Source organism: Hippopotamus amphibius, chromosome 17 (assembly GCF_030028045.1).
Source record: "Hippopotamus amphibius kiboko isolate mHipAmp2 chromosome 17, mHipAmp2.hap2, whole genome shotgun sequence".
In the NCBI taxonomy this organism is placed as follows: Eukaryota; Metazoa; Chordata; class Mammalia; order Artiodactyla; family Hippopotamidae; genus Hippopotamus; species Hippopotamus amphibius.
The window spans coordinates 36,755,177-36,780,776 of record NC_080202.1 but is presented as its reverse complement, the minus strand read 5'-3'; the positions used below and the strand labels follow the sequence as shown (position 1 = coordinate 36,780,776).

The window sequence follows — 25,600 nt, the reverse complement described above, 5'->3', positions numbered from 1 at the left end:
GATTCTTAGCCACTACGTCACCAAGGAAGTCCCAGGACTTCCTTTTTAAAAAAACAAATTTGGCGGCAAAATATAATCTAAAGTGAGGCTATTAGTCTGACAGTATGAATATTCATATACTTTGCTGCAGAAATATCAATATGTTTGGTTACTGAGTGCTGCCCCAGGTCCTGCTGGGAGTGTTAGATTATGATCCTGTACTCTTGCTAGGGAGAAAAAGCTTTTCTTTTTTTAATAGCTTGTTTTTGTTTTTTGGATGGCTTTTTTTTTTTTCCAGCTGACACATTTCAGTAAAGTCCTGGGGAATCCTCCCAGGATTTAAACTGACAGCCCCTTGATTCCTGCATATTCAAGGACTTGTGGGAAGTCTCAGGAGGCCTGACTTTCTTCTTTTCACCAAGCTTTTCTAGTTGTTTCATTATCCCTATGGCAACGCCTAGCTAAAGTGCCTGGCATTTAGCAGGCCCTTCATAAATATATACCGAATAAACTCTAAAACGAGGTAGTTTTTCACTCGTAGCTCCTGATTCTTTCCTTCCTTCCTTCTTGGTCTTGTAGCAGGCAGGGGGCAATGGCAGCCTGCCCTCCGTGGGTGAGGGTGCAGGAAGGATAAATCACAGCGACTTTCGGACACGAAAGGCCCCAAGCGAGTCAACTCCTCTACTCAGCGCCTCCCCACAAGGAAGTTGGATCCCCAATCCTACCGCTTGGGCACGTCTGAGGGTCTCTTTCCTAAATATGGTAAATGATCTTCCTCTCCTCCCTTTTCAACGCTTGAAAATATCCCTTGGAATTGGGCACTCAACTGCACCTAGGAGTCCGGACCCGCCTCAGAACCTCCTCCCGCACAGCGCGGGAGCCGCGCAGGCCCAGTACCCTCGTTTGGCCGGCGAACTCCGACCCCCGCCCGCCCTGGAGGACTGTGAGTGGACGCTCTTGCAGACCGCCTCTCGCTGGTCGGGGCGGGGGTGGGCGGAGCCAGCGCCGCCCGGGCCGGGGAAGCGGAGGGTGGGGACACTCTGGCCCGGCTCTCGGTGGTGCGGGAGCTCGGGGAGTAGCGGCCGCTCTGGTCGGCGGACGTGCTGCCGAGCAGTCCCGGAAGCGAAGGAGCGATGGCGGAGAGTCCGACTGAGGAGGCGGCGACGGCTACGGCAGGCGCCGGGGCGGCGGGCCCCGGGGCGAGCGGCGTCGCCGGTGTTGTTGGCGTTAGCGGCAGTGGCGGCGGGTTCGGGCCGCCTTTCCTGCCGGATGTGTGGGCGGCGGCGGCGGCGGCGGGTGGGGCCGGGGGCCCGGGGAGCGGCCTGGCTCCGCTGCCCGGGCTCCCGCCCTCGGCCGCTGCCCACGGGGCCGCACTGCTTAGCCACTGGGACCCCACACTCAGCTCCGACTGGGACGGCGAGCGAACCGCGCCGCAGTGTCTACTCCGGATCAAGCGGTGAGCCGGGGTTTTTCCTCCTCCAGCCGCGAGCTCCGGGGCTCGACCTTCCCCGCCCCCCCACCGTTTCCACTACCACCCCCCACCCCCACCTCCGCTGCCCTCACGGCGGCCCAGCTCCAAGGCCCACATCTTGCCACCCCGGAGCGTCGGGATCCAACTCCCTTTCCCTCCGCCCCCAGCCCCACACGCACCAAGCCCCTCCTCGCGTGTCCAGGTCCGACCCCGCCCCTCGGTACCCTCCCTTGAGCCCTCCGTTTCCAGTCCGGACACCCTCCCCCACAAGGCCCGACCTCCCGCCCGAAACCCGACCCTTCCGCGCTTCAGTAACACCCCCTCCCGCCCTCTGCACCGCCCCTCTCCCCCCTTCCCCACCCCAGCCTAGCTAGATGCTGCCCGGAGGCCCCACCCAGCGGTACCCTGCGTCGTCTCCTCCCGAGCCCCGTTTGTAATACACAGCTTGCTTTGCCCAGCCTGAGACGCCAGGCCAGCGAGGCTTTTTATTCCCAGCCTCCTCAGATCCCCTCCACAGAGTCCCCTCCCCAAGTCTAGGTTGCTTCTTCCACATGCCCGCAGTCTTCTCTTGAACCACTTTTCCAGAACCCCAAAGCTGTCTACTCTCACACCTGTTCCAGGAACTCAAGCTTCCTCCTCCCTCCGCCCCTCAGTCTCACTTTGGCTTGTAATATCCCACTCAAGACTTTCTTTTCTATGTTCTTTCCTCTGAGTCATGTGATTTACTTTCTGAAGCAAATATACCCAATTCAAATATGGGAACAAAGGCCCAAGTTCCTTCTGTGCTTGTTTCTTGGGTGACTGATCTTAGATCATATCATTTAATAATGTTTTTGCGAAATTGCTTGGCATATCACATAGGAAAAGGGAATGCTTTTTAGCTGCTGTGAATCCTGAAACCTGTTTGCTGATGACCAGACTCTCTCTCTCTCCAGGCCCCCATCACAGTCATCCTCATCTAGGTAATCACATTCCCCACATTCCAAGTTCCTTCAGATGTTTCTACCTACTTTCAAGGTTGTACTAAAACTTAAACAGCATACTGTGTGTAAAGTGCCCGGCCCAGTGCCTGACACAGTTCGCCAACTCCATGGAGGTTGCCACCTCTAACTTAAGAAATTTAGCTCTCTTCAACTCTCGTACTCCTTAAGCCATTTCAGTCGTCCAATCCTAACACACCTCTGAGTTCTGCCAGTACGTCTTTTCCTCTGCTCTGTTGCTTATTTGCACTTTTTAATGTTGCTATGTAGCCTAGCAAGTCCCTAGACTTCCCACATAGAACGTCCTTCTATAGACCCTTGTTCACAACTGATCCATTCTAGTTTATGAGCTATGACCTGAAAGTCCTCTCATCTTCTATAGTAATGACTACGTCATCTTCCACATGTGAGATTCTCAGCAATTTCAGAGGGTCCCCTCCTGAACCTGGGCAAGAAGGTCATTATTGTGCTCCCTGCCACCTCACTTGCTTTATATAATCCCTGTGCCAACAACGGTCCACTGTGTGGTTTATGGAATTAGTTTTTTAGTGGAGTTGATTATGCCTTCCCAGTTGCTGAAAAATCTTCATTTAGCATTCAGTGGTAATACCTGGGAATCTCGGAGGTGGAGAGTGAATGAAGTGCCATGTGGGAGGAAGTGAGAGTAAATGGGATGTGGCTTTTCCAGGGTGACATCTGATGCCATTGGGATCTCTGATTTTTTTTTCCTACCCTCTCCCTACCCTCCCCCTGAGGGAAACAATGCCCCTTTGATAATAATTTGCTCTCTGCTTGCCTGACAAGTACTCAGCTGAGATTTCTCAACCAACAAGACAGTGCACACATTTGTGGTACCAAGCACCACTTTCTCGAACCCTGGCCTCATTGAGGTGATAACAGCTGTCCTGCTCGAGGGCTTCCCCTGTTTTCTCCTTTCCCTCACTCCCTCCCCCACTTCCTCTTGGTGTTATACAGGGATATCATGTCCATTTATAAGGAGCCTCCTCCAGGAATGTTCGTTGTACCTGATACTGTTGACATGACTAAGGTATGTACCTTGATGGGCTTTGGGGATTATTGGGAAATTGGGCCCAAAAAGTCGGAAAAACCTAAAAGAGATTATCCACCCCACATCTCTGATTACATAGATGAATAAATTGAAACCCCAAGAGAGTAAGTGGCTTGCCCAGGGTCACACAGTGAGGTAGAACAGAACCTTGAACAGGTATCTGTCCTTGGGGTGCCAAAAGGTCCTAGTTGGCTTGGAAAATCCCAGTTTATGCCTGTTGTCCAAGCTTAACTATTAATAGGGCATTCTTTCACTGTGAAAAATGCTCCGGTTTGGATGATAAATTATATAGCCACCCTATTGTACTACCCAACTCTTCCCCCATCCTGCCACTTCCGACCTTTAAGTGTGGTGCTGTAAATCAGATGCCAGGAGGCTCAGGGATGGGGCAAGCTTGAGTGAACAGTGTTTGTAGTTACAGGTCCTTGTTTAGGCTCCTGTCCTTACTGATTGCTTTTGAATATCCCTTCCGCCCCAAAGACCTGTCCTCTCTTGTCCTCACACAAACAGAGAAAGCTTAAATTCCTCTGGCATAGATACCTAGACTTCTCTGTCACCGATTGCTCTATCCTCAGAAGTGAATTTTCACTTAAACTGATGTTGGGAAGAAATCAGATTACCTAAATCTGGTGTTGTTTAAATGAAAACTACTTGTAGTGTCAAATTTCTTACGGTAAAAATTGAGATTTGGTGTTGTTTGTGTGTCTATTTTGTTTTGAATAGGTTTCCCTTTAAATTTATTTTTTTCTTTTTATGTTGTTGGAAATGTTTTTCTTGGGACATCTTGTCCTTAGTCAAGTATCAGTGATAATATGCTAGTCCCTGGGGTCCCAGAATTGATGTCATGTTGATACCATTTGAGCTTGCAATAGCAAGCTAAAAGATAGCATAGGAAGGCACCAGAGCAAGGTAGGGACTATAGACAGACGCATTCGATTGCAGGTCCTTTTTCCTCTTGCTGTTTAAATTCTGAGCAGACTTAAGTGCCTAGGAGCCTCTGTAGACGAAGAAATATGACTGAGTTAAGGTTTTCCTCCCTTCAAGGAGGGAAATCTTATTCAATTACCACAACTTGGAGGAAGAGAATTTAGCATTCTTTTTTAAGTGCTGATATTATTATTATTATTATTATTATTATTATTATTATTATTATTATTATTATTCATGTTGGGGAAAGTTCTGGGGATAGTCTGTGGCTCTGAGTGGACCCTGAGTTTCCCCATCTTTTTTTGTATCTTTCACACAGCTGGATGCTGCCTGAGCCACATCCTCCACAGTAGGTTTGATCCTCTGCAGAGGAAACAGATACCCTAGGCCTCCATCACAACCCTCAGCTCTGCCCTGTGATTGGCACTGGTGCTGTGGCCTCCAATCCCTTTCCTCTTTTCCATTCACCTGCTCCCCTTTGTGCCACATAAGTGGAGGTTGGAGTTGCATTGTAAGCATGTTTAACCTAGGCAGATCCAAACATACATAGTCAGTAAAAATACGTATTGATTTCTTAAAATCAAACATGCTAGGATAATATTTTACAGATATATACTTTGCACATTGGTGTTCTATCCATTTGCTATATAAAATACTGATCAGGGAAGTGTGAACAAAATCATGCTTTAAGGGAGTTTTAAGGGACACTCAAGGGTGATTTTGTCTAGATTCAGTTTTCACCTTGGGCTCTAACTTTAGAATGTAACCCCTGAGTAGGATGCCACTACACTGTAATGGGGTTTTTTAAAATTCCAAAGATATTTCTTAGTGTGCGTGATCACAGGCTATTCATTCTGCATGGTGAAGATATGGAATATGGATTCTGATGAAGGTCCTGCTTCTGGCATGGGTAGCAAGTGGAAGTCAGGGGGGTTTGGGATGGGACGTCACCTCACAATTTTGAGATGGGGTTTTATTTTGCAGATTCATGCATTGATCACAGGCCCATTTGACACTCCTTATGAAGGGGGTTTCTTCCTGTTCGTGTTTCGGTGTCCGCCCGACTATCCCATCCACCCACCTCGGGTCAAACTGATGACAACGGGCAATAACACAGTGAGGTTTAACCCCAACTTCTACCGCAATGGGAAAGTCTGCTTGAGTATTCTAGGGTAAGAGGAGACTTGTAAGTGGCCAAGTTGGTTGTTAGCAAATATTACTCTAGGCCAGCCTTTATCAACCAGGGTTTCTCATCTGAATCACAGAACACAGAAAATGATTGGAGTGACTGTTTCCTCAATTCTCCCCCCGATGATACTTGATTAGTATCATCCTAGATGCAAAAAAAGTTAATTCATGACATACAGTGGATGCCTTAGTGAAGTGGTTCACCACGAGCAGCAATAGCACCTGGGAATTTATAGCCATGCAGAGTCTAGGGTCCCACCCTAGACTTACTATATCAAAAACTCTAGGGGTAGGGCCAGCAATCTGTGTCTTACAGGCTCTCCAGGTGATTCTGGTGCAGACTGTTGGAGAACCACTCCGTTAGGGCATCAGGGCTTAATTCTCCTGAGCAGGTTGAGAAAGGCTGCAGATCCTGTGCCATTCAAGGCTGTGAATGTGTTATTTCTGAGTCTCTTGTGAGTGGCTTTGGAGGCAGTGGTGGTGGTGATGATTATGTTTTAACAACTGAATGAACAATGTCTGAGGTTGGAAGTCACATCAGATATGAAATACAGAAATTTCAAGTACATTTTTGTTTCCGGGTGCTACCAAGATTTTGCTTCATGTAGTTCTCATCCATTCCCTTTTAATCGCCTTTGGGGGTTAAAAATTCAGAACGAAAATATCTTCTGGCATATTCTGGATTGGTCTTTTTAGTGTGGTCTGAATTTCCTTGGGACAGGAAACAGGTAAAAGTTGAAGTTAAGAAAGTTGTCCAGACTGGTGGTACTGTTTTCTTTCTTCCTGTCCAATCCAATACATTTTTAGGTTTGTGTAGGGAAAAGGCAGCTGAAACAAACTTCTCCCCCTCCCCAGTACTCTTAGGTCCAGGAATATGTTCTATGATTGTGGCAGTGAGAAAGTCCTTTAAAGGAGGTTGTCCGTAAAGAAGTCCTTTATCTCATTAGGGTATTTGAGTTGTCCATGCTGGAAGGGTAGTGATTATATATAGCCCACAGTGGTAAGGAAATTTAGTTGTTGCTTCTGTATAAAAGTTGTTCTTGAAAGTGTTTTTGTATTAGGTTTTCCTTCATTAGGCCAGTATAAAACTATTTTGAGCATACATCAGCTCACAGTAGAAACAAGGGAAGTAAGATGGTGGGGTAAAAGTGGCAGAAGTATTAAGTGGAAAAAGAGAAGCTACTCTGAATTTGAAAATTTGCCATCAAGAATCAGAGTAGAAAATTCCCATGCGTACTTAGTTGACTGTTAACTTTATCAGACTCATTCCTTTCCTCCCTACCTAGAAAAAAATATTGGGCTGATTTACAGAAGAAATTGAATGAGTTTACGCTGTTGACTTCAATCCCCAAATACTTGAAGCTTCAGGGAACGCAAGGTCTAGAGTTCCTGGGGGAGTGAAGCTGAGAAGAGAGGTTGAGAGGCACTGAAGGGCGACCTCTGAGGAAGTTACTGTTCCCCATCACTTGCTGGCCTTTCCTCAAGGCCAGCAGGGAAAGGAAAGAGGACAGTTAACTTGAACAAGCCAGTCCTGGTTCAGGTTGTGTTCAGCTTCCAGCTCAGGTGCCATCTCTTCAATTAATTGCGCTAAAAAGAAACGTCCTTAATGTCTAAGCTTCCCTCCTCCTCCCAGCATTCCATCAGGTTTATGAAAGAAAGGAGCAATTTTGGTGTTTCTCTGTTGTTGAAGATGTTGTTCATGTATTATTTTCAAAGCTTTCGCACTCTAGAAGTGCCCCTTATTCCCTTTCTGTCCTTTGGCCGAGTTCTATAGTCTTGCCAAAAAGAGAATTTGACACTCTTTGGGGGCTTGATAGAGAGCTGGATTCCCCCCCCGCCCCCGGTCACCAACCCCACCGCATGGCCTCTAACCAGGTGGCTTCAGTCCCTTCTCTGCCTCTGTGCTCAACTTCTCTCTCCTCTCTGACTCCATCACCACCTATAAATAAATAAGTAAGCACTTTAAGATCCATAGAGGTTACCATTTAGACTGCCTTTGGAGCTGTTTTCTTACCTTATTTCTTTCATTTTGATGAAGGGAACCTTCCCTGGCTACTGTTTCTCTCCTAACCCAAAGAAAATCCCTTCAAAGTTACTTTGCTTGCTTTGCCCTTTTTTGTGCCACTTGATAAGAGGATTAGGCAGTTGACTGATTTCTGGTGAATGAGGGTGAGACGGAGGCTGGGAAATTCCAGAGTATTAATAGTGAAAGAGAAAGTGAGTCACGTATGATGGTGCTGCCAGGCCCCAGGGTACTTGTACACTGGTCTTTCTGTATGGCCTTTCCCGTCTCTCTCCATCTAACCCTCTTCCCTTCCCTCTCATGTGTTTTGCAGTACGTGGACTGGCCCTGCCTGGAGCCCAGCCCAGAGCATCTCTTCCGTGCTCATCTCCATCCAGTCGCTGATGACTGAGAACCCCTATCACAATGAACCTGGCTTTGAGCAGGTAAGGCCAAGTGGGCCCAGCTCTGGGGTATAGGATATTGGGTTTTAAGAGATCTGAAAGAGCTGCTTGAGGGGTTTTGTTTTGTTTTTGACCTGGCTCAGCCCCAAGTATTAAACTCGTCACTGTTGGAGAAAAAAGGAGCCGGCATGTATGTGCCTTAACAATGAATTTTTTTCCTTATTCAATTACAAGAACATTGTCAAGTTAGCATTTGACTTGAGGTAATCTACTATGTGGAAGTCAGTGGAGTCGTTTGGAAACTAACTTCCAGTGACATCTGTTTGGGGGGGTTTTTGCAGCCAGTGGGTTCTTCTGTATGCCCCCATTTTCCAGTATCCCTTTAAGGTACTCCCTGGTGACTACTGCTGAGCCAGACTTTCTTCTGGAGTTATGAAGTACTGTTACTTACAGATCCAAAGGAGCAGTCATTGGCTAGGGCAAGAATATTTTAGTCAATGCTGCCAAATAGAAGGTGGAGAAAACTCATATTTTCCAAGGGTGTACTATATGCCAGTCACTGCCAAGCTTTTATGTATAACTTCTTATTTAATCCTCATACTAACTTTGCAAGATAAATGTTATCCACATTTTCAGCTGAGATAATGGTTGACTCAGAGAGGTTAGTTAACTTTCACAAGCACACACAGATCAGGATGTAGTCCTAGGAACCCAAAGTCTTCCATTGTTCCAAAGCCTCTTCCAGGATTACTTGTGAGCGCAGGAAAAGAGTTCCAGTGATATTCTCAGAAGATAATAGTTCAGTTTAGGTGATTAAAATGGCTTAATTCATTTTGAAACCATTTGCGGTAACACTAACATTGGTGAGTCTTCTGTAGACCTAAACAAAGGGAAATACCCTATAAGAATGAACAAAAATTATTCCCTAAGCCATCCTTTCACACAAATAGTGAGTGTGATTTCAGGAGTAGGTAGAAATGGAAATGGACCTCATTGGCTAACCAAGGAGCTGATTTTTATGTCTTGTTTGGAAATTCAAGAGGTGTGACTTTTATTCTTAAAATACCAAGCATTCTTGGTTCACAGAACCCTGTCATCTTGGTAGGTTTTTCACAGTTCGCCGGGCAGAAAGAAATGCCAAACTGTTCCATTTGTTAAGTAGGTAGGTCCAAACAACTTACTTCCTTCTCAAATGACTACAGTGATTTAATAATAGGATGTGTACACCTGTTCAGTGCCACACAATTTTTAAAATCTTGGAGTCAGATCAGAGCCACCACCCTTATTTCTGTTCCCTCCTGTTTTCATATGGTACTTGCTGTTTTTCAAAGTAGTGACTAAAAATTCAGCTTCACAAAAATATGTCATCAGAAGGAATGTAATACAGTTCCAACATTAAAACTGAACTACCTACCTCAAGGTAGTAGTTTGCAGGGAGTTTCGCAGGTGCTGAATACTGTGGTTTTCCTCAAACAGTTTACAATATCCCACAGTGCCCTTGTGATTTCACTGTGGTGCACATTGGGAACAGTGGTGGTAGGCTGAAGGCATATGTATCTTCCCGTTCATTACATGTTTTGATCAGAGCCAAGGCCCTGAGTGACTAGAGTTGGTGGCAGGAGGGGGGAACAAGGGAAGAGTTAAAGGGTGGGGTGCCATGCTCCTTTCTGTTTACACCCATATGTTCATGTCAGCTCTCCAGACCAAGTTTGAAGTTTTTCTTCTGAAAATTTCAAGTTCTACCTCTGATAGACAATAGTTGATTGATTCAGTAATGGTGGAACTCACAGACTTCCCGGGAGTTAACCATGAAGCATCCTGATACCTGTAGGTTTTTCGGGCTGAGACTCCTAGCATCATTTATACCTTTTTGTCCAGTATTCTTATATGTGGTTATTTCCCACTTAGTCCTTCCTACAAAGCTTTTCATTTCAGGCTTAGAGAAATCTGCCGGGTCTGGTTTGCTGCTTATGGGTCAGATGACCCATAACAGAGGATAGGTATTGGTATGCATGAGGGGGTGGTGAGTGGTCTCAAGGGCTTAGTTGCTTTTCAAGGATCTGCCATGTAGTGGGGAAGGTGTCCTCTTAGTTCATTTGCTTGGGCCACATACCCCATACTAATGCTGAAGTCTCTTCCCATTGGCTTTTCTTGTTACCTAAATTTTGAGCTTAGATACTGTGGTATCTGTCACGTTATAGGAGAGACATCCAGGAGACAGCAAAAATTACAATGAATGTATTCGGCATGAGACCATCAGAGTGGCAGTCTGTGATATGATGGAAGGAAAGTGTCCCTGCCCTGAACCCCTACGGTATGTGTAAAGAGAGCCCATTTGGTACTTGGTATTCTTTTTGGAGATTTAGCTTGTTTGTACCTATGAGAACCTTTGGGGCAAAAATCCGGTGTTGGGCTCCAGAGGGAGATAGAGAAAAAGGAAAGATGTGGTTCATGCTTTTAAAGAGCAAGTGACCAGGGGGTTACTCAAAAGGAAGTTCAGAGAGCTTCTTGGTTCTTGGAGAGTGCCAAGCCTGATGGGAAAAACATAGTCTGTGCCCTCAAGGAGCCCCCATTTGATTAAACACACTTAACTGTTATACAGCCAAATAAGGTATAGAGCACTTCATAATAAATCCATTTCTTTAGTGTTCAAGTTTATTTTTAGGTGTTAAAAACTAGATGAGCAAAGAGTTAATGAAACAAACTTTTATAGGAAATTGGAAGTGGGGGGCACTGTTGTTTTTTTAATTGACATATAGTTGATTTACAGTGTTTCAGGTATATCTAGGAGAATTTTGAGTAAGGTTTGGGGTTAGGGATGGCCTATGGAAAATAAATGAGATTGAGCAAGTCATGAGCGGAAGTTGGAGTTGAAATGATCAATATTAACAGTAACTCTCATTTTATAATCCTTAGGGTATAAGGGAAATCAACCATGGGCTGTCAGCTGTTCCTTTTTCCATTTTCCACTGAAAGATCTTTGTAGGAAACCAAATCTGGTCTTGGGAACTCTCGCTGCTTAATTTGGCATTAAGGTTAGATGATGAAGGGGTGGTGCCTTCCCCTCTTGTTCCTAATTGAAGCTTCTCTTGCTTGTTTTCCAGAGGAGTGATGGAGAAGTCCTTCCTGGAGTATTATGACTTCTATGAGGTGGCCTGCAAAGATCGCCTGCACCTTCAAGGCCAGACTATGCAGGTAACAGAGCCCCTGCTGGCAACTCCAGAGGCCTTACAACAGACCATGTAAACCCCCCCACGGGGGTGACGTCCACATCTCTCATAGAATTCAGAGCCAAAAGGAACCTGGTGCATTTGAGTAGTGAGGCCCAGAAAGAGACTGAAGTCATGTGGAATTGGTTCTAGGTTCCTGGCATAAGTAGGTACTCAGGAGTAGAAACTGAATCATTCTGCTTTCTAGCCTGGAACTCCTTCCCTTCTTGGTCAGTAGTCTTTTCAAAGCAAGAACATTCAGCCCTCTCAGAACTTAGCGATTATAAGAGGCATCTGTTGTAATTCCATCACTAGCTCAGAGGGGTACTTAGAGAAAGAATACTTAGGGAAACATTGGGTGTGCAGTTACTATTGAAAGAATCCTGTGACAAGGATGGTAACCAGTTGTTCATTCTCTGCCTCTATTGGGAAAATGTGCTTCTGCTTCCACTAAGAATGCAGAATTTAGGCTTGTTTTAAAAAAGTGGTGACTTGGATAAGTGGCTAAGACTGCTTCAGGTTCTTTCCAGTTCTTTTTGGTCTATGTTCCCACCCACGCAACACCACCAGCAGCGGGAGTAAATGTTTCCTCAGGTGCTGCTCAGAGATGGTAGCTTCCCTATCCTCCCTTCAAGGACTTCCCTCCTACCTGCTGCATTGAAACTCAAAAGGGCAGGGCCAGCTCCAAGTTGACTTGTTTCCTGCACCTCTTTTGAGAGTATGTCGAGGATGATGCATGCCCTAGCCGGTCCCCCATCAGAAATTCTCCTTGCTGGTATCTAGCAACATTTCTAATATTCAGTCTGTGAAGGAAAAACAACCTGGGATGAGGCAAGGGCAGAGAGGAGCAGCATCTGGGGAAGAAGAGAGAGGGTGGAAATGGAGCCAGTGATGAAAGGAGGAAGATTGGGGAAATTGACAGCTCCAGAGTAAGTGTGGAGTTCAGCCTTTGGGGAACATACCCCTCAAATGTGAAAAGTGCGGGCTGTAGTCATAGAGACTGTGACTTACATCCACTGGCCCCTGATCATGAGGGTCATGTGTGGGCAGAAGTGTGGGAGGAGTTTATGTGGGAGAGCAGACATTACATGAGAGGGAAGATCATGTACTTTTTTGTAATTGCCAAGGAAAGAGGTCTCTCCACTTGTTTGAACCCTGGCCCGGCTACTTTGCTGCCATAATCCTTATTTAGCATTTTAAATGCCTTCTTTTATATCCTCCACCCCACCCATAGTTATTTTTGAGACTTTAAGGACAGTTAACCCCTTTCCACATAATGTTTGGCAATCTTTGATCTTGAATGACAAGGACTGGAGTGATGTCCAGAAACCTGGACAGGAACGTGGTGACTGGTCCGTGGGGAGGATGGCAGGTGTTTATCCAGAAGTCCTGAGTTCTGGACCTGTCTGTGATCTTAAATTACCCTTTTTTGAGTATAGGGAATGCAGGATGGTTTTCCCCTTGTTAGTTTGTATGAGGTTAATTGAAAATACCAGCATGTGTAACGATTACAGTCCTGGTCTCGAGTTTTTCTTCCCTGTCTCACCATTACTGTGTCCCCCTTCTGCATACTGGCTTGCTTTTGGGGATTGCAAACACATTTTAGTGTTGGCCCAAGCCAGACATATCTGGGGTGGTGAACGTGCCACAGTGTTCCTAAACAAAGATGATGTTGTCTGCTGTTGGGAACTCTCTGCACTATGCCCTCCTCTGTCCCCATGCTCAGAAGTTGAGCATGTATTTCACGTGGGCCTAAAGCTGCTCTCCCTAGGGTGAGCCACCGAGACTTGAATCTTCCTTCCCGCTTGTCTCCTTTCCCCCACAGGACCCTTTCGGAGAGAAACGGGGCCACTTTGACTACCAGTCCCTCTTGATGCGCCTGGGACTGATTCGTCAGAAAGTGCTGGAGAGGCTCCATAATGAGAACGCCGAAATGGACTCTGATAGCAGCTCGTCTGGGACAGAGACAGACCTGCACGGGAGCCTGAGGGTTTAGACCCTGCTTCCCTCTCCCCTCCCCCCACTCGAGAGTCCCAGCAAAGTCCCTTCCCCCCACCCCAGGGATGGAGAGGCACTGTGTATCTCCCTCCAAATGTGACGTCATCCTGCAAGATGGCAAGAACCAAGCAAGCTCGGATCCCAGGGTGTGGATGTGGGGAGGCTGTCCCAGTCTGACCTCCTTGGCTCTCGAGCATCTGGGGCTGTGTTCATCCCATATCAGGGGCCAAGGCACCTATGCAGGAGCACCTAGGGCGAGGGCCTCTGGCAAATACAAAACAACACACACACCTCTCCACAGGGTCAGCTCCTTAGGGATAGGTGGGAGACAGAAATTGCAGTTCCTAGAGGGAGTGTGCCCAAATGATTTATGGGGATATCTGGAAGGGAGCTTGGGGTGGGGGGCTGTCTGTGACACTTAAGCAGTCTGGGTGGTTGTCTGTCTGTCTGTCTTCAGTCTTGAAGCAGGGCTTCCCAGTGCCCTTTTCCTCCCTGCCTCTTTGCCCCAGTTATTTCCCACGGGCCAGCATAATTTTGTTTTTCCTAATTTATAGTCACTGTTCTAGACAGACCAAAGAGAAGGAACAGTGGTGGAGTCAATAGGCTGCTGATGAGTAAGCTTTATCTAGCACCTGAGCACCTTTCTCCTCTGCCCTCCATTCCCTCACCCATTCTAGATTTAAGACAGAAGGTAAATGTGACTGGGACTGAACCACAGTCTTGGTAAAGTCTGCACAGGCACCATGAGAAGCTGAAAATGCCGTTTGTTCCCGCAATCACGGATTTGAAAAGTTCCCAACACAGGCAGCTGCTGTGTGTGTGGGATTAGAGCCACTACATAGAATAGTCTCTTACAGATTTTTCATAAATACTAGTCACAATGAGGGTATTTCTCCTGGGGTGGGGTACGGGGGGAGGCTGATGCTAGTTCTGTTTTATTTTGTTTGGCTGTCCTTGTGTATTTTCACCTCAGCCTGTAGTCCCCCTCCTCACTTCAAAACCCAGGGAGTTGTGGGGAGCAAGGGTAGCCAGTGGCAGAGGGGATTGGGGCTGGGGCTCTGAAGACTCCTCCCCTTCTCTCCCCCTACCCCCAAACTGCTCTTTGTCACTGGCTCTGGTGGGTGTTTGCCTGGCTGTGTTGCTTCTCTATCTGTATTTAGCTGCAGTGATCCTTCAGCTGGTTGGCTCAGAAAAATGTGCTTTAGATGCCCTGTGATACTGGGCATCAGGGGAACCCATCCTTCCCCTTTTTGATGTGTTCTCCCGTACTTCCCAGATTCTTAACTGTTAGGGCTCCCAGTGGGGTATTTGTGATCCACGTGACACAGGGCCTCAGTCAGTATCCAGCCACGTGTGAGGGAGAGGGTAAGTTGTACCTGCTTTGCCCGCTGCTAGGGAGGCCTCTGTCTTGTGGATCACAGGACTTCCTGGGGGAGTTGGGGAGGGGGTTAGGCACAAAGGAGAATGTCCTACTTGGGAGGGCAGGAAGCAAAGGAACTGGACAGGAAGTGGACTTGGGGGGCGGAAGTTTAGCTTTGATACCTGAAGACTGGGTCTCTTCATAAGGAGACTCCAAAAGGGACCCTGCTTCAAATTTCCCTCTTCCATTCCCAGAGCTAGTACAGGGCTAGAAGAATGCCCTTGGTCAGTGGGTCCAGTGTTGTCTGTCATCCATTTAAGTGTTCCCACTTTCAAGTGACAATCCTCTCCTTGGCCCTGCCATGGGCAGAACATGTCTGGCATACTAGCCTGACTTTTACGCCCTAATCTTGAGGAAATATATGCACAGGAGTCAAAGAGATGTCTTTATATCTGACTGTACATAAATGAAGTTGTTTTTTTTTTTGTTTTTGTTTTTTTCTTTTTGGTGCAATAAAGTTTGTTTTGGCAGAAGGAGGAAGCGCCTGTGGGTGTGGGAGGGTTTGTGTAAAAGGAAGAATGGGATCATGTTAACCACATCTCTCACCTAGGCCTGGAACTGTCAAGGATAGATAGAGTGCTCAGTGGAAGCTGAAAGCTTGGGTTACATGATGATGTGGGTGGAAGCAGGACTACTGGTGGCAAGTTTCCATCAGTCAGAAACAGGGTCCTTTTTTGAGGCTGTAACTGTGGTGGTCAAGGAGAGGAATGCCATCTTAGCCTCAGTTGCTTCCAAAGAAATACCTATTTAGGAAGTGAGCATGTCCTAAAGAACAGGCAGAGGTAGAGATGGGCACAGACTATATGTCCCCTTGCTGAGGGGAAGGGGTCTTAGTATACATAATCCAAACCATTGGGTTGTCAATTTTCTGATAACAAACTAGCCCTTTTCAGGAATTTAGAATTCAGACCATGAAAACAGGACTTAAATGCTGGTCTCCCAGCTCATCACCTTCTCTACTTGTTATAGAAGGCTCTTGCTTTCTGATACAGAGGCTTTTCCTCTTGGCTGACCATATGTGTAGGAAGAAATTACTCACAAAATGTCCTGCCAACCTGTGCCGTGCAAAGCTAGATATGGGAAAGCATGGGCTGTGGGGTTAGTGGGCCTAGGCTGTAGCTTTGGCTCTGCTTAAGGTGGTGGTCTCCGGTCAATTAGATTCCTGGCGTGTAAAGTTAAGGACACCTATTTAACTTTTAAGATTGTGAGGACTATATAAGGTGTATGTAAAACTGGGTGTCTGGGTAGGCGTTCAATAAATGATTCCCTTTCTCACCACTAAGGCTATAGGTACCTGGTGATCACTATAAGAGGGAAAAGTAGTAAGGAATTTGAGAAATACTGCATCCACTATTGGTTGATTCCCCTCAAATCCCACTTTCTTTTCTCTAACCACCATTTAACATTGACCTCTATTTCCTTCACAATCATAGCTGAGTCCGCTGCCGTAACTTGGAACCTCTACAAAGGAAGCTGGAAGACTGAAAGATGAATATTTACTGGTCCGTTAGGGTCTGCTCGTTTGAGATAAAGAACATTTTATGAGGAAGGAGTTTGAATTAACAGAGGCTATAATTTATGTCTCAGGGCTACAGAGACTAGACTGTCCAGCTAGGAGACAGATAGCCTTCATTCTAGGTCCAGCTCTGCCATGAACTTGTAGATGACCATTTTATACATGCTTGCTGTTATCTATGTTACTCAGGTTATCCTTAATGGATAAACAAGGTTTTCTCCAATAAAGATGCAATGTGAAGGCACTTTAAAAATAAAGTAATGGGTGAAGAATATTGGAGGAAGAAACAAACTTGGAATTTTTTTGGTTTTTTGGTTCTTTTTTAAAACAAAGTTGTCCAGGTTTTATTCACCACCAGCTTCTCCCTCTTCTCCCTGCCTGGTGCTGTGCCCCTTCCACATTCCCAGTCAGGGGAGGGCTTCTCTGGCCTCCTCAGCTGTAATCTCCTGGGAGTAGAGGTCAGTGAAGAGAGCTGGCAGCCAATAGTGGGCCTCCCCTGGGGCCTGCAGGTCCAGCCAAGCCAGCCCTTCCTTCAGCAGATGTTCCTGGCGGAAGACGGAGAAGTCAATTGAGAAAGGGGAGTTTCCATGAAGTAAGGTAGATAAGCAATCCTCACACCTATCCTGGCTTCAGTGGCGTTTTCAAACTAAATCTAGAAGAGTGCCTTCACATATTTACACAGCCAAACTGGTATGATCTGTTTAGCCTAGATCTTCACCGGAGGTGTGACAAATACCACCAAGTTGCTCCACCTGTGCTGCTGGGAAAGCGGATAATGACAAAGTGGGATGCTGTGGAAGGAAGGGAGAGCCACAGATACATGTGCTATGTGCCCTTGAGCAAATCACCAACTCCATTCCTGAAAACAAAATGGAGATCAGTATCTTTCAGTTAACTTGCTGGGTAACACATAGCTAGGGGGAAACCTTTTTGGAGAAGTTAATGGAAAGACCACATTAGTATTAGAATGGGCTCATAGTTCCTACCCTGGAAATGTGCTCCAGATGGGTTGGTTCTACCCAATATCATTAAACAAATGTTTACATTATCCCCACTTCACAGATGAAGTTAAGTCTATAGTTTAACTGCCTGGGTAAGGAAGAAGGTATTGAAAGCCAGGGCTCCTACATGTTCATGCTACTCCCTCTTCACAACATCAGTCTTCATTAGTACCATGAAACTTGTATATATAAAACTATATATAATATGCACTACAATAGTATATAATTATAGAAATGTAATTATCAGTAGTAGTTAACAACTCCCTTCACTCTACACTAACACTGTTACTTCCAGTACAAACCACATTAACCATCTGACGAGGCTCTACAGGTCAGGAGAGAGAGGTGTTGGTGACTCCCCGGTGGCAGTGGCAGCCTGGCTGTACCTGCATGCCAGGGTTGGAAGCCTGCCTTTATGAGTTCGACCTCTCAGTGCCATCTTCAGAGAAATGCTGGGATTACTTCTGGTGTGGCAGCAGCAGCCTTCAAGGCAAGAAGTCAGCAGAGAGAAGCCAAAGCTCTTGCCTGTGTGGTACCAGTCCACCCACCTCCTCCCATCTGGGGCCCATCTTTTCTGGGCCATTCCAAAAGTCACATACCAGCACTTGCCGGGCTCGCTCCGTCTCCCATTTAAGACTGGCTTTGATGTCACTGACAGTCACGTAGCCATTTTTCTGAAGGAAGGAAGAATGGGGAGTGAGTCAGTTGAGAGTGTGCTTTCCCTTAGAATCCAGCATCTGCCCAGGGACAATTAATTTATCCAGACAGGAGGGGGAACTGCCTTTGGGTGAAGCCTAAGAGAGCACAGAAAGAGAACGTTCAGAGGTCCCAGCAGAGAGCAAGAGAGAAGTGACTTTCAGGATGACAGAGGTAGGTTGAGGGGTTCAGTCTTAAAAAGTAGAGTCCCTGGTACTAAAATGTTAACGTAGACTTTATCAGAGAACTCTACAGTGTGACAAGGGAAGATTCAGAACGATTAACTGATAGGAAGGAATGGTGATTATCATAAACTGTTCATAATATAAAATATTTAAGTATTCAAGCCCTTGTCCTGCCTCACTCTAACCATTCCCCAATCCAGAAAAGCCCCCTCCCTCATTTAGTTCTATTCTGCATTACAGAACTGAGAAAAATGAATGTCTTCTGTAAATACATGATAAGGATTTGGAGGAAGATGATATAGCTTAAGGCGTTGCTGAGGAACAGGTGGATGGCAAACAAGATTAAAAACTTTTTTGAAGAATCCATAAAGTAGTTTTAAGAAAACATCAAAAAATCTGTCCACCAAGGAAATTCAGTCGTCTGCATGTCTGTCTACTCCACTAGACTGTAAGCTCCTTGAGAGCAGGAACTACATGATACCCATCTTTATATGCCCCTACAGCCTGGCCCAGTGCTTCGCACTGTAGCTGCTCAATAAACGTCTGCTAAATAAGCACAGGTTTGCGTAGTGCATCCATTAGACAGTTTCAACAAAAGACCCGAGTGATGGGGGGAGGAGATTAGAAAATCCCCTCCCAGACTGCCCCCTACATGCACATGTGAGCACGCGGGCACACACACTCTCTCTCAGAAGGCACACAGTACCTCTGCCAGCTGCAGCACCACAGTGTGATCCATATTGAGCTCAGCTGGAACAGACTGAATGAGGTACGTGCCGCCCACGGGGATGATGCTGAAGCCAGTGCCAAGTGCCTTTAGTTTCTTGATGGCCCTGATCAGGTCGTCTCTGAGGTGAGGAAGAGCTGCTTAAAGACCGCTGGCAGACCACACCTAGCAACAATGCAGTTCCAGCTCTGCCCTGGACAGGATACCCTGATGGAAGACTCAAAAGGCTGCACAACATTTAATGACATCAGTAAAAAGGGAGGGTCAAAGTGCACCAAATGGTGCTTGGACATTCAAGGGAGATGGTAGAAGAGTCAAGTTCTCCACTTAGCAAACCATTCCAACACCACATGGAGGTAAAAGATATGCTTCCTGGAGCCCATGAGGAAATGTGAGTAAGTGAGACAACAGGGAGTAGTGTGAACTAGGGCAAAATAGAGAATGCTTATCCATTTGAAAGGGGGCAACCCAGCTGATTACTGCCATTTGGAAATTCAGACCCAGTAGTGCCAGATTTTCTGATTTCTGAGTTGACAACTAACTGAAATTAGAGAAGAAAACCCACAAGATACTGTGCAGACCACATATCCAGCCCACATACTGATAGCCTTTTTCACCTTTTCTCAAATTAGAGTCACACAAAGGCTAGTGAACCAGGTCAACCTATACCCCCTCTTCTGAGCCCAGCTCCTTTCCCCAGCCTTTCTCAAAGGCTGCTCTAGTCTCCTTGACCGCAAATAATGTCAGGAGTATACACGGCCCCACGCATGTTTTAAAAAAGGGGAAAAAAAAGTATATACACACACGTATATTTATGCATGAAAAAAAATGCTTAGAAGGAAATCTACCAAAATCTTTAAGAGTTATAATCTCTCAGTTGAGAAATAACGGGTGGTTTTTGTTTTTTTCTCTCTCTTTCTTTTCAGGTTTTCTAAAATACAAACATTTCTTCTGATCAAAAAGAGAAATTAAAAATGATTCCTAAACTAGCCTAGATGTACGAGTAGTAAAGAGAAAAGATTTCCACCTGATTTTTAAAGACCTTTCTATACTCCAAGGGGTGGGAAGGCAAAACCTACTGGCTGACATCCTGGGCGAATTTGCCCCTTCCTCTTAACACCTGTTGATGTAGTTCCTCCAGAGTTATCAGACCTATTAGAGAGGAGGGACAGAAAGCAGTTGAAGGATTACCTTTATGACTTAACAACAACAACAAAAAAGGCAGCAGCACTGTAAATGCTCTCTTGACACCAAGGCTGTGTCTATAGCCAATGATTTCTAACTGGTTTTAAGTTTTATTTCTTAACTTCAGCACAGACCATTCAGTGTGCTTATTAAGATGCCATCACTGAGGGCTTCCTAGGTGGCGCAGTGGTTAAGAATCCGCCTGCCAATGCAGGGGACACAGGTTCGATCCCTGCTCCAGGAAGATCCCACATGCCACGGAGCAACTAAGCCCGTGTGCCAAAAAAAAAACAAAAAACAAAAGATGACATCACTGGATGATCATGCTGAAGGTCACATTTTGGGGGTACAGAGACTCAGCTGGCTTCACCACACCTTGGAGAAGCAGGGCAGGCATATAGATACTAATGAGAAAATCATAACTCAGACACATCATCTATCAGGAGAAAAGGCCTATTTCCTACCTCCTTATATGTTCTGTAACAACTAGGAGCTAAGCCTTCCTGGCCAAAGATCTTTGGGGAATAGAGCTAATCATTCAGGTTTACCCTTGGCCATGAAGACTGGCCATGGATTCAACTACATGAAGTACTGAGATGCTTCTCAGGACCTAACAGCTTCTCAAGACCTTACTGGCATGCAGAGTACACGCTAGGAAAAATCATCTTTCAAGAATTTTTCCCTCTCAGAGAAGCCCAAAGCCCAGTCCACAGAACCCGCCACCCTCACCTCCATTCCGGTGCTTCAGGGCCAGGCACACTTCGATAATCTGGACACCCAGCTCATAATAGAAATCTCCCACGCCTAGCATCTCAGACCAAAATCCTTTTCCAGCTAAAAGACAGAAAAACAAAAGCTAGGTTATTCATGAGTTACATCTTTTCTTTCAAAGCTAGATTAAAATACCTATTCTACGGGAAGTCTTCTCTGCCTAACCTTACATCCTTCTGCTCCACTTATAACTCAGGATACTCAACAAAATCTGACCCTTGGTAATTCCCATTAAACAACAGGTTCAGACAGTTCTAAAGGTGGGCAATGTAAAAGGCAGTTCTATCTGGCTGCTAACTGGATCAGGATACTATAAAAGTGAGCTTCCTTTCCCAAAGCATGCAGTGAAATATAATGGCTAAGAGAAAGAACATGCAGACCTGGCATTCAAAAATCCATTGAAGATATTTTATTGAGTAAAAAATACAGGTTATAGAGCAGTAATTACAGCATAATCCCATATATTAAAAATAACAGTTTATAAATATGATGATGGTGTCTAGAAAGATATGCCTTAAACTGTTAACAGTACTTGATCTCTGCAATTACAGGCAGTGTCTTCTACTTTCTCGTTTTCTTTTTTCTCATGTGTTGACTGCCTGAACACATACTAGTTGTATCAAAACTAAATATTTTTTTTAACAAAGGGAAAGAAAAAATATTTTTTTTAACAAAGGGAAAAAATTCCACAGCAGATCATTCCAGGGAAGATCATGAACACTGGCTACGCAGCCTGCACTCCAACCACTGCATCTTTCCCATCAGACTGGACACTCAGCCATCCTGCTAGGAACTCCCTAAAGACAACATCCTCTGGACCTCCCTGTAGGCCCTTATAGAAGATGCCCCAACAGTAGTGATGACAACTAGGCGAGCTTTGTCCCTTAGCAACCCTAGAAAAACACTGGACCCCCACAGACAACTCCTTACAGGCCAGAGGGTCCACTCCAATGGTGGCACACATGTCCTGGAACTGCACCCGAAACTCAGGATTCTTCCGGATCTCCTGCTTGTGCTTGCTGGCAAATTCTTCCAGATTGGTCTTGAACATGTCCAACTGCTTCGACATCTGCAGGATAAACAAGGGGAAGGTTAGGGGCAACCCAGCCAGGTGATAATAGGATGCCAAAAGTAGGCCCCGGAGCTAGTAGCAGGGCAAAGGCTGAAATAACCTGTATTCTTCAGGCCTACCATTATACTGTTTACCGTTCCCTTCCTTTTTATCCCTGCCTCTCTTTCACAGTTCTGCTATAGCAGAAACAAGATTTTTTCCCATGTGTTCCTATTCTAAAGTTAGGATGCATCTAACAATTAATGTGCACATCGTTTTAGGTGCTTTCTTTCTTTCTCTCTCTTACAGATTTTCTTGTTTTATTTATTCATTTCCTTCCAGTTTTATTGAGACATAACTGACATACAACACTGTATAAACTTAAGGTGGACAGCATAATTATTTGACTTCCATACATCATGAAATGATTATCACAGTTAAGTTTAGCGAACATCCATCATCACATATAGATATAAAGTTAAAGAATTAGGAAAAAAATTTTTTTCCTTGTGGTGAGAACTCAGGGTTTACTCTCTTAACAATTCTCATTACATAACATACAGCAGCATTAATTATATTTCACTTGTTGTAAATGCTTCTTTCCTTTTTACTAGGGAAAAAAATGTTATTAAATTGAAGGTGCAATCAAGGATCTACTGCATAGCACAGGGAAGTCTACTCAATATTCTATAATAAGCTATATAGCAAAAGAATTTGAAAATGAACAGATACATGTATATGTATAACTGAATCACTGTGCTATACACCTGAAACTAACACAACATTGTAAATCAACTATACTCCAATGTGAAATAAAAAATTTAAATTAAATCTAATGAAGTTAATTAATTGAAGATACACCTAATAATCAATTTTGCAGCATTCACACAGTGGGAAATCTTCAGCCACTGACAGAAAGGCTAGATAGGAAAGAAAGGAAGCCTGGCATGAATTAGGTGTGTTTAATCTCAGAGTCAAGGACCTCCTTGGGGATAACCCTAGATAAAGACTCTCTGAGGAAGGGATGTGGATCTACCTGATTATATTCTAAAGCTAAACACTTTGGGTTTGGGGATATTCTGACTTCCTATTTGCATTACTCCTTCTCTTTCCCGAATTAACAAAGCCTATCTTCAACCCACAAAGAATAACCACTCCTGGCCCAGCATCTCCTCATTTCCCACATATTACAAATTTACACATTATTATAATCACCATTTCCAGTTGATTCCTGCATGTTATCTCCCCTATGGTGGCAGCTTTTGAATAGCATACCCTGTATCTACTTTCTTTCCTCAGTTCAAGGGCCAATTTCCCGGCCTCACTGCCTCCTTCTCTTCTTCGCCAGGCAAAATAACTGAGTAAACAACGTGGCATGTACAGAAAAGGGAAGTGTTAGAGAAGGAAACTGCAGGAGCCACACCCCCATCACTGACACACACTTCTGGTGTGCACCTAGATGTGACCATGGTCGGTGCCACAGGTTAGGCAATATTTTCATGCTATTCTTAGGCATTTAAAGTAAAACCCGGGACTTCCTAGGTGGCACAGTGGTTAAGAATCTGCCTGCCAATGCAGGGGACACGGGTTCGAGCCCTGCTCTGGGAAGATTCCACACGCCACGGAGCAACTAAGCTCGTGCGCCACAGCTATTGAGCCTGTGCTCTAGAGCCCGTGAGCCACAACTATTGAGCCCATGTGCCGCGACTATTGAAGCCCACGCGCCTAGGGCCCCTGCTCCACAGCAAGAGAAGCCACTATACAATGAGGAGCCTGTGCACCACAATGAAGAGTAGCCCCCACTCACAGCAACTAGAGAAAGCCCGTGTGCAGCAACAAAGACCCAACGCAGCCAACAAAAAAATAAAAATAAAAACAATAAAAATAAAGTAAAATCCGAAAAGATCTAAATCAAACAACTCTACCAATTACTACCCATGTAACCTTGGATAAAGCACTTAACGCCTCAATGCCCTCAATCCTAAACTGCGAAGAACAAAGTTCCTTTCTGATAGAATTCTCAGGAGGAATGAAGACAGTGTGTGAAAAGAAAATGGAAATGTGCCTGGGACGCTACAGGTAGGTACATCACTCAAAGATGTTAGCTATCATTGTTATTAGCAAGTCACCTACATGATCTGCGCAGCCCAGAAATCAGGATTTGCCCAATATCCTATTTTTAGTTCGATCCAAACATCTGGTTTATATCAAAGGTGTCCTGCCCAGTCCTGTCGGATCTCCCTTGCTGCCTGGAGCCCTCCAACCCACTCACCTGGGCCAGCTGGTCCTCAGCCAAGACAGTCCCTCGCTCCTTATACTTGGCCTGTCAGACAAAGAGAGCAGGATGAGTTGAGAGAGTGGATGCAGGGGGCTCCCACTGGTACTGCCTCCGAAGAAGTATGAAAAGAGGAGGGTGTAGCAAATGGTTTTTCTTAGGGAGAGGCGATAAAGAAGTAGAATAGACGACTCGTCTATAGTCAAATTGGGAGAAGTGGGGGAAATGGCTGATGGATCTGGGGATGCCGACATTCCAACCCATCGGAAGCTGGAGAAACTCAGTTCTGTGGAACCCGAGAAGCCCGTGTCAGATTCTGTTGGGAGGCGATTCTGTAGGGAGGGTATAGAGCTCTGCTCGGAGAGACTTCCGTCTCTCGCGGGTCTGGGGTGGCTGTGGGCCCGCCTCGCCTCCTTTCCCTCACCTCGGCAAGCTTCTTCTTGGCGATGGCGCCAGCTCCCACCCCGCGGCGGTGCATCCCCGCCGTGGCCGGCGGGCCGTCCCGCTGCCGGGACCCCGGCTATCCGCGTCTCGGGATCCGCCGCCAGCTCCCCTACGCGGAAGCGCGGGCGGTACGTCATCTCCGCGCGCCGGAAGCTACGCCCCGACTTCCGGCCGCGGGGGTGAACTCTTCCACCGCCAGGGGCCCCGTGGCCCCGCCTCTTGCTCCCGCGGTGATCCTCAGAGCTGTTTGCGGCAGAGTGCTCCCCACCCACGTGGACATGTTGGACCTTCTCGACTTCCTGCGACTGTCCCCCTGTCACCGCAGCCTCCAAGTAGAGGCCCGCCACTGCTCACTGGCGGTCTACAGCGTGCCACGTGCTGAGTGGGCGCCGAGGGTTCCATATTAAGCATAAAACAATTCTTTCTACCCTAATGGAGCTTACCTTTAGGAATCATACACAGCTTCTGACTGGGGAAGGCGTTACAGTTAAGAACTTGGACTCTGGAATTAGTTTACCTGGCACCATAGTTCATTTCCACTACATGTGGTCCAGTAACTTAAGGCAGATTCCTTAATCTCTTGTGTTTCACTTGCCACAGGTGTGAAAGAGTAATACCTACTCATGAAGTTGTGAGAATGAAGTCGGAAAATATATAGCAAAGCAATTAGTGCAATGCGTGGCAAATAAATACCAGGTGTATTTGTTATTCATCAGGTCTGGGATTGAATCAGTTATCAGTGTGTTTAGGAAGCTCCATAGGTGATTCCCACAGCACTGTTGAGTCTTACAAAAAGGAGGCAATGGAGGTTTCTTAAGCCAGGGAGTAAAAATAGCAAATTTTTGTTACAGGAAAATTAGTGGCAACCTAGACTTAATTTTAAGTCAGTTGTAGCAATTCAAAGCAGGAATGATGAGGGCCAAGAAGTAAGATGGTGGTAATAAGGATAGAGAGAATGCAACAGATTCAGGACTTATTAAGAAGGCGGGATGGTAAAACTGATGAGATGAGGGCAGAGTGGGTGGGAAAAAGTTATCAGGATGTTCAGTTTCCTGGCTTGGGCAACAGGGTGGTGCCATTCAGAGAGATGGGAAGAGACCAC

The 25,600-nt window shown here is 45.8% G+C and overlaps 2 protein-coding genes across 3 annotated transcripts; one reads left to right on the top strand and one right to left on the bottom strand.

The window, feature by feature from the left end:
* Positions 1-998: 998 nt before the first annotated feature.
* UBE2Z (ubiquitin conjugating enzyme E2 Z) lies at positions 999-15,123 on the top strand. Of its 2 annotated transcripts, XM_057715040.1 has the most exons (7): positions 999-1,435; positions 3,406-3,478; positions 5,411-5,598; positions 7,951-8,062; positions 10,222-10,334; positions 11,125-11,215; positions 13,055-15,123. In XM_057715040.1, the coding sequence occupies exons 1-7, from the start codon at positions 1,113-1,115 to the stop codon at positions 13,223-13,225; spliced, it is 1,071 nt and encodes a 356-aa protein (XP_057571023.1). In that variant the 5' UTR covers positions 999-1,112; the 3' UTR covers positions 13,226-15,123. The 2 variants fall into 2 exon arrangements, with proteins under 2 accessions (XP_057571023.1, XP_057571025.1); XM_057715042.1 differs by lacking the exons at positions 3,406-3,478; positions 5,411-5,598.
* On the bottom strand, positions 15,020-24,634 carry SNF8 (SNF8 subunit of ESCRT-II). Its single transcript, XM_057715043.1, has 8 exons — positions 24,479-24,634; positions 24,052-24,102; positions 21,659-21,797; positions 20,687-20,791; positions 19,852-19,924; positions 18,752-18,893; positions 17,764-17,838; positions 15,020-16,708 (listed from the first exon to the last, which is right to left on the bottom strand). The coding sequence occupies exons 1-8, from the start codon at positions 24,530-24,532 to the stop codon at positions 16,571-16,573; spliced, it is 777 nt and encodes a 258-aa protein (XP_057571026.1). The 5' UTR covers positions 24,533-24,634; the 3' UTR covers positions 15,020-16,570.
* Positions 24,635-25,600: the final 966 nt, after the last annotated feature.

Excerpts from the sequence above, each read along its gene's own strand:
- SNF8 (XM_057715043.1), bottom strand. The coding sequence starts at position 24,532 with ATGCACCGCCGCGGGGTGGGAGCTGGCGCCATCGCCAAGAAGAAGCTT. Across the intron at positions 18,894-19,851 it reads TTCGCCCAGGATGTCAGCCA|AGACGACCTGATCAGGGCCA; the intron begins GTAGGTTTTGCC and ends TCCTCACCTCAG. Across the intron at positions 16,709-17,763 it reads AGCGAGCCCGGCAAGTGCTG|GAACATCTGCTGAAGGAAGG; the intron begins GTATGTGACTTT and ends GTCTTCCGCCAG.
- UBE2Z (XM_057715040.1), top strand. The coding sequence starts at position 1,113 with ATGGCGGAGAGTCCGACTGAGGAGGCGGCGACGGCTACGGCAGGCGCC. Across the intron at positions 3,479-5,410 it reads ATACTGTTGACATGACTAAG|ATTCATGCATTGATCACAGG; the intron begins GTATGTACCTTG and ends TTTATTTTGCAG. Across the intron at positions 8,063-10,221 it reads ATGAACCTGGCTTTGAGCAG|GAGAGACATCCAGGAGACAG; the intron begins GTAAGGCCAAGT and ends GTCACGTTATAG.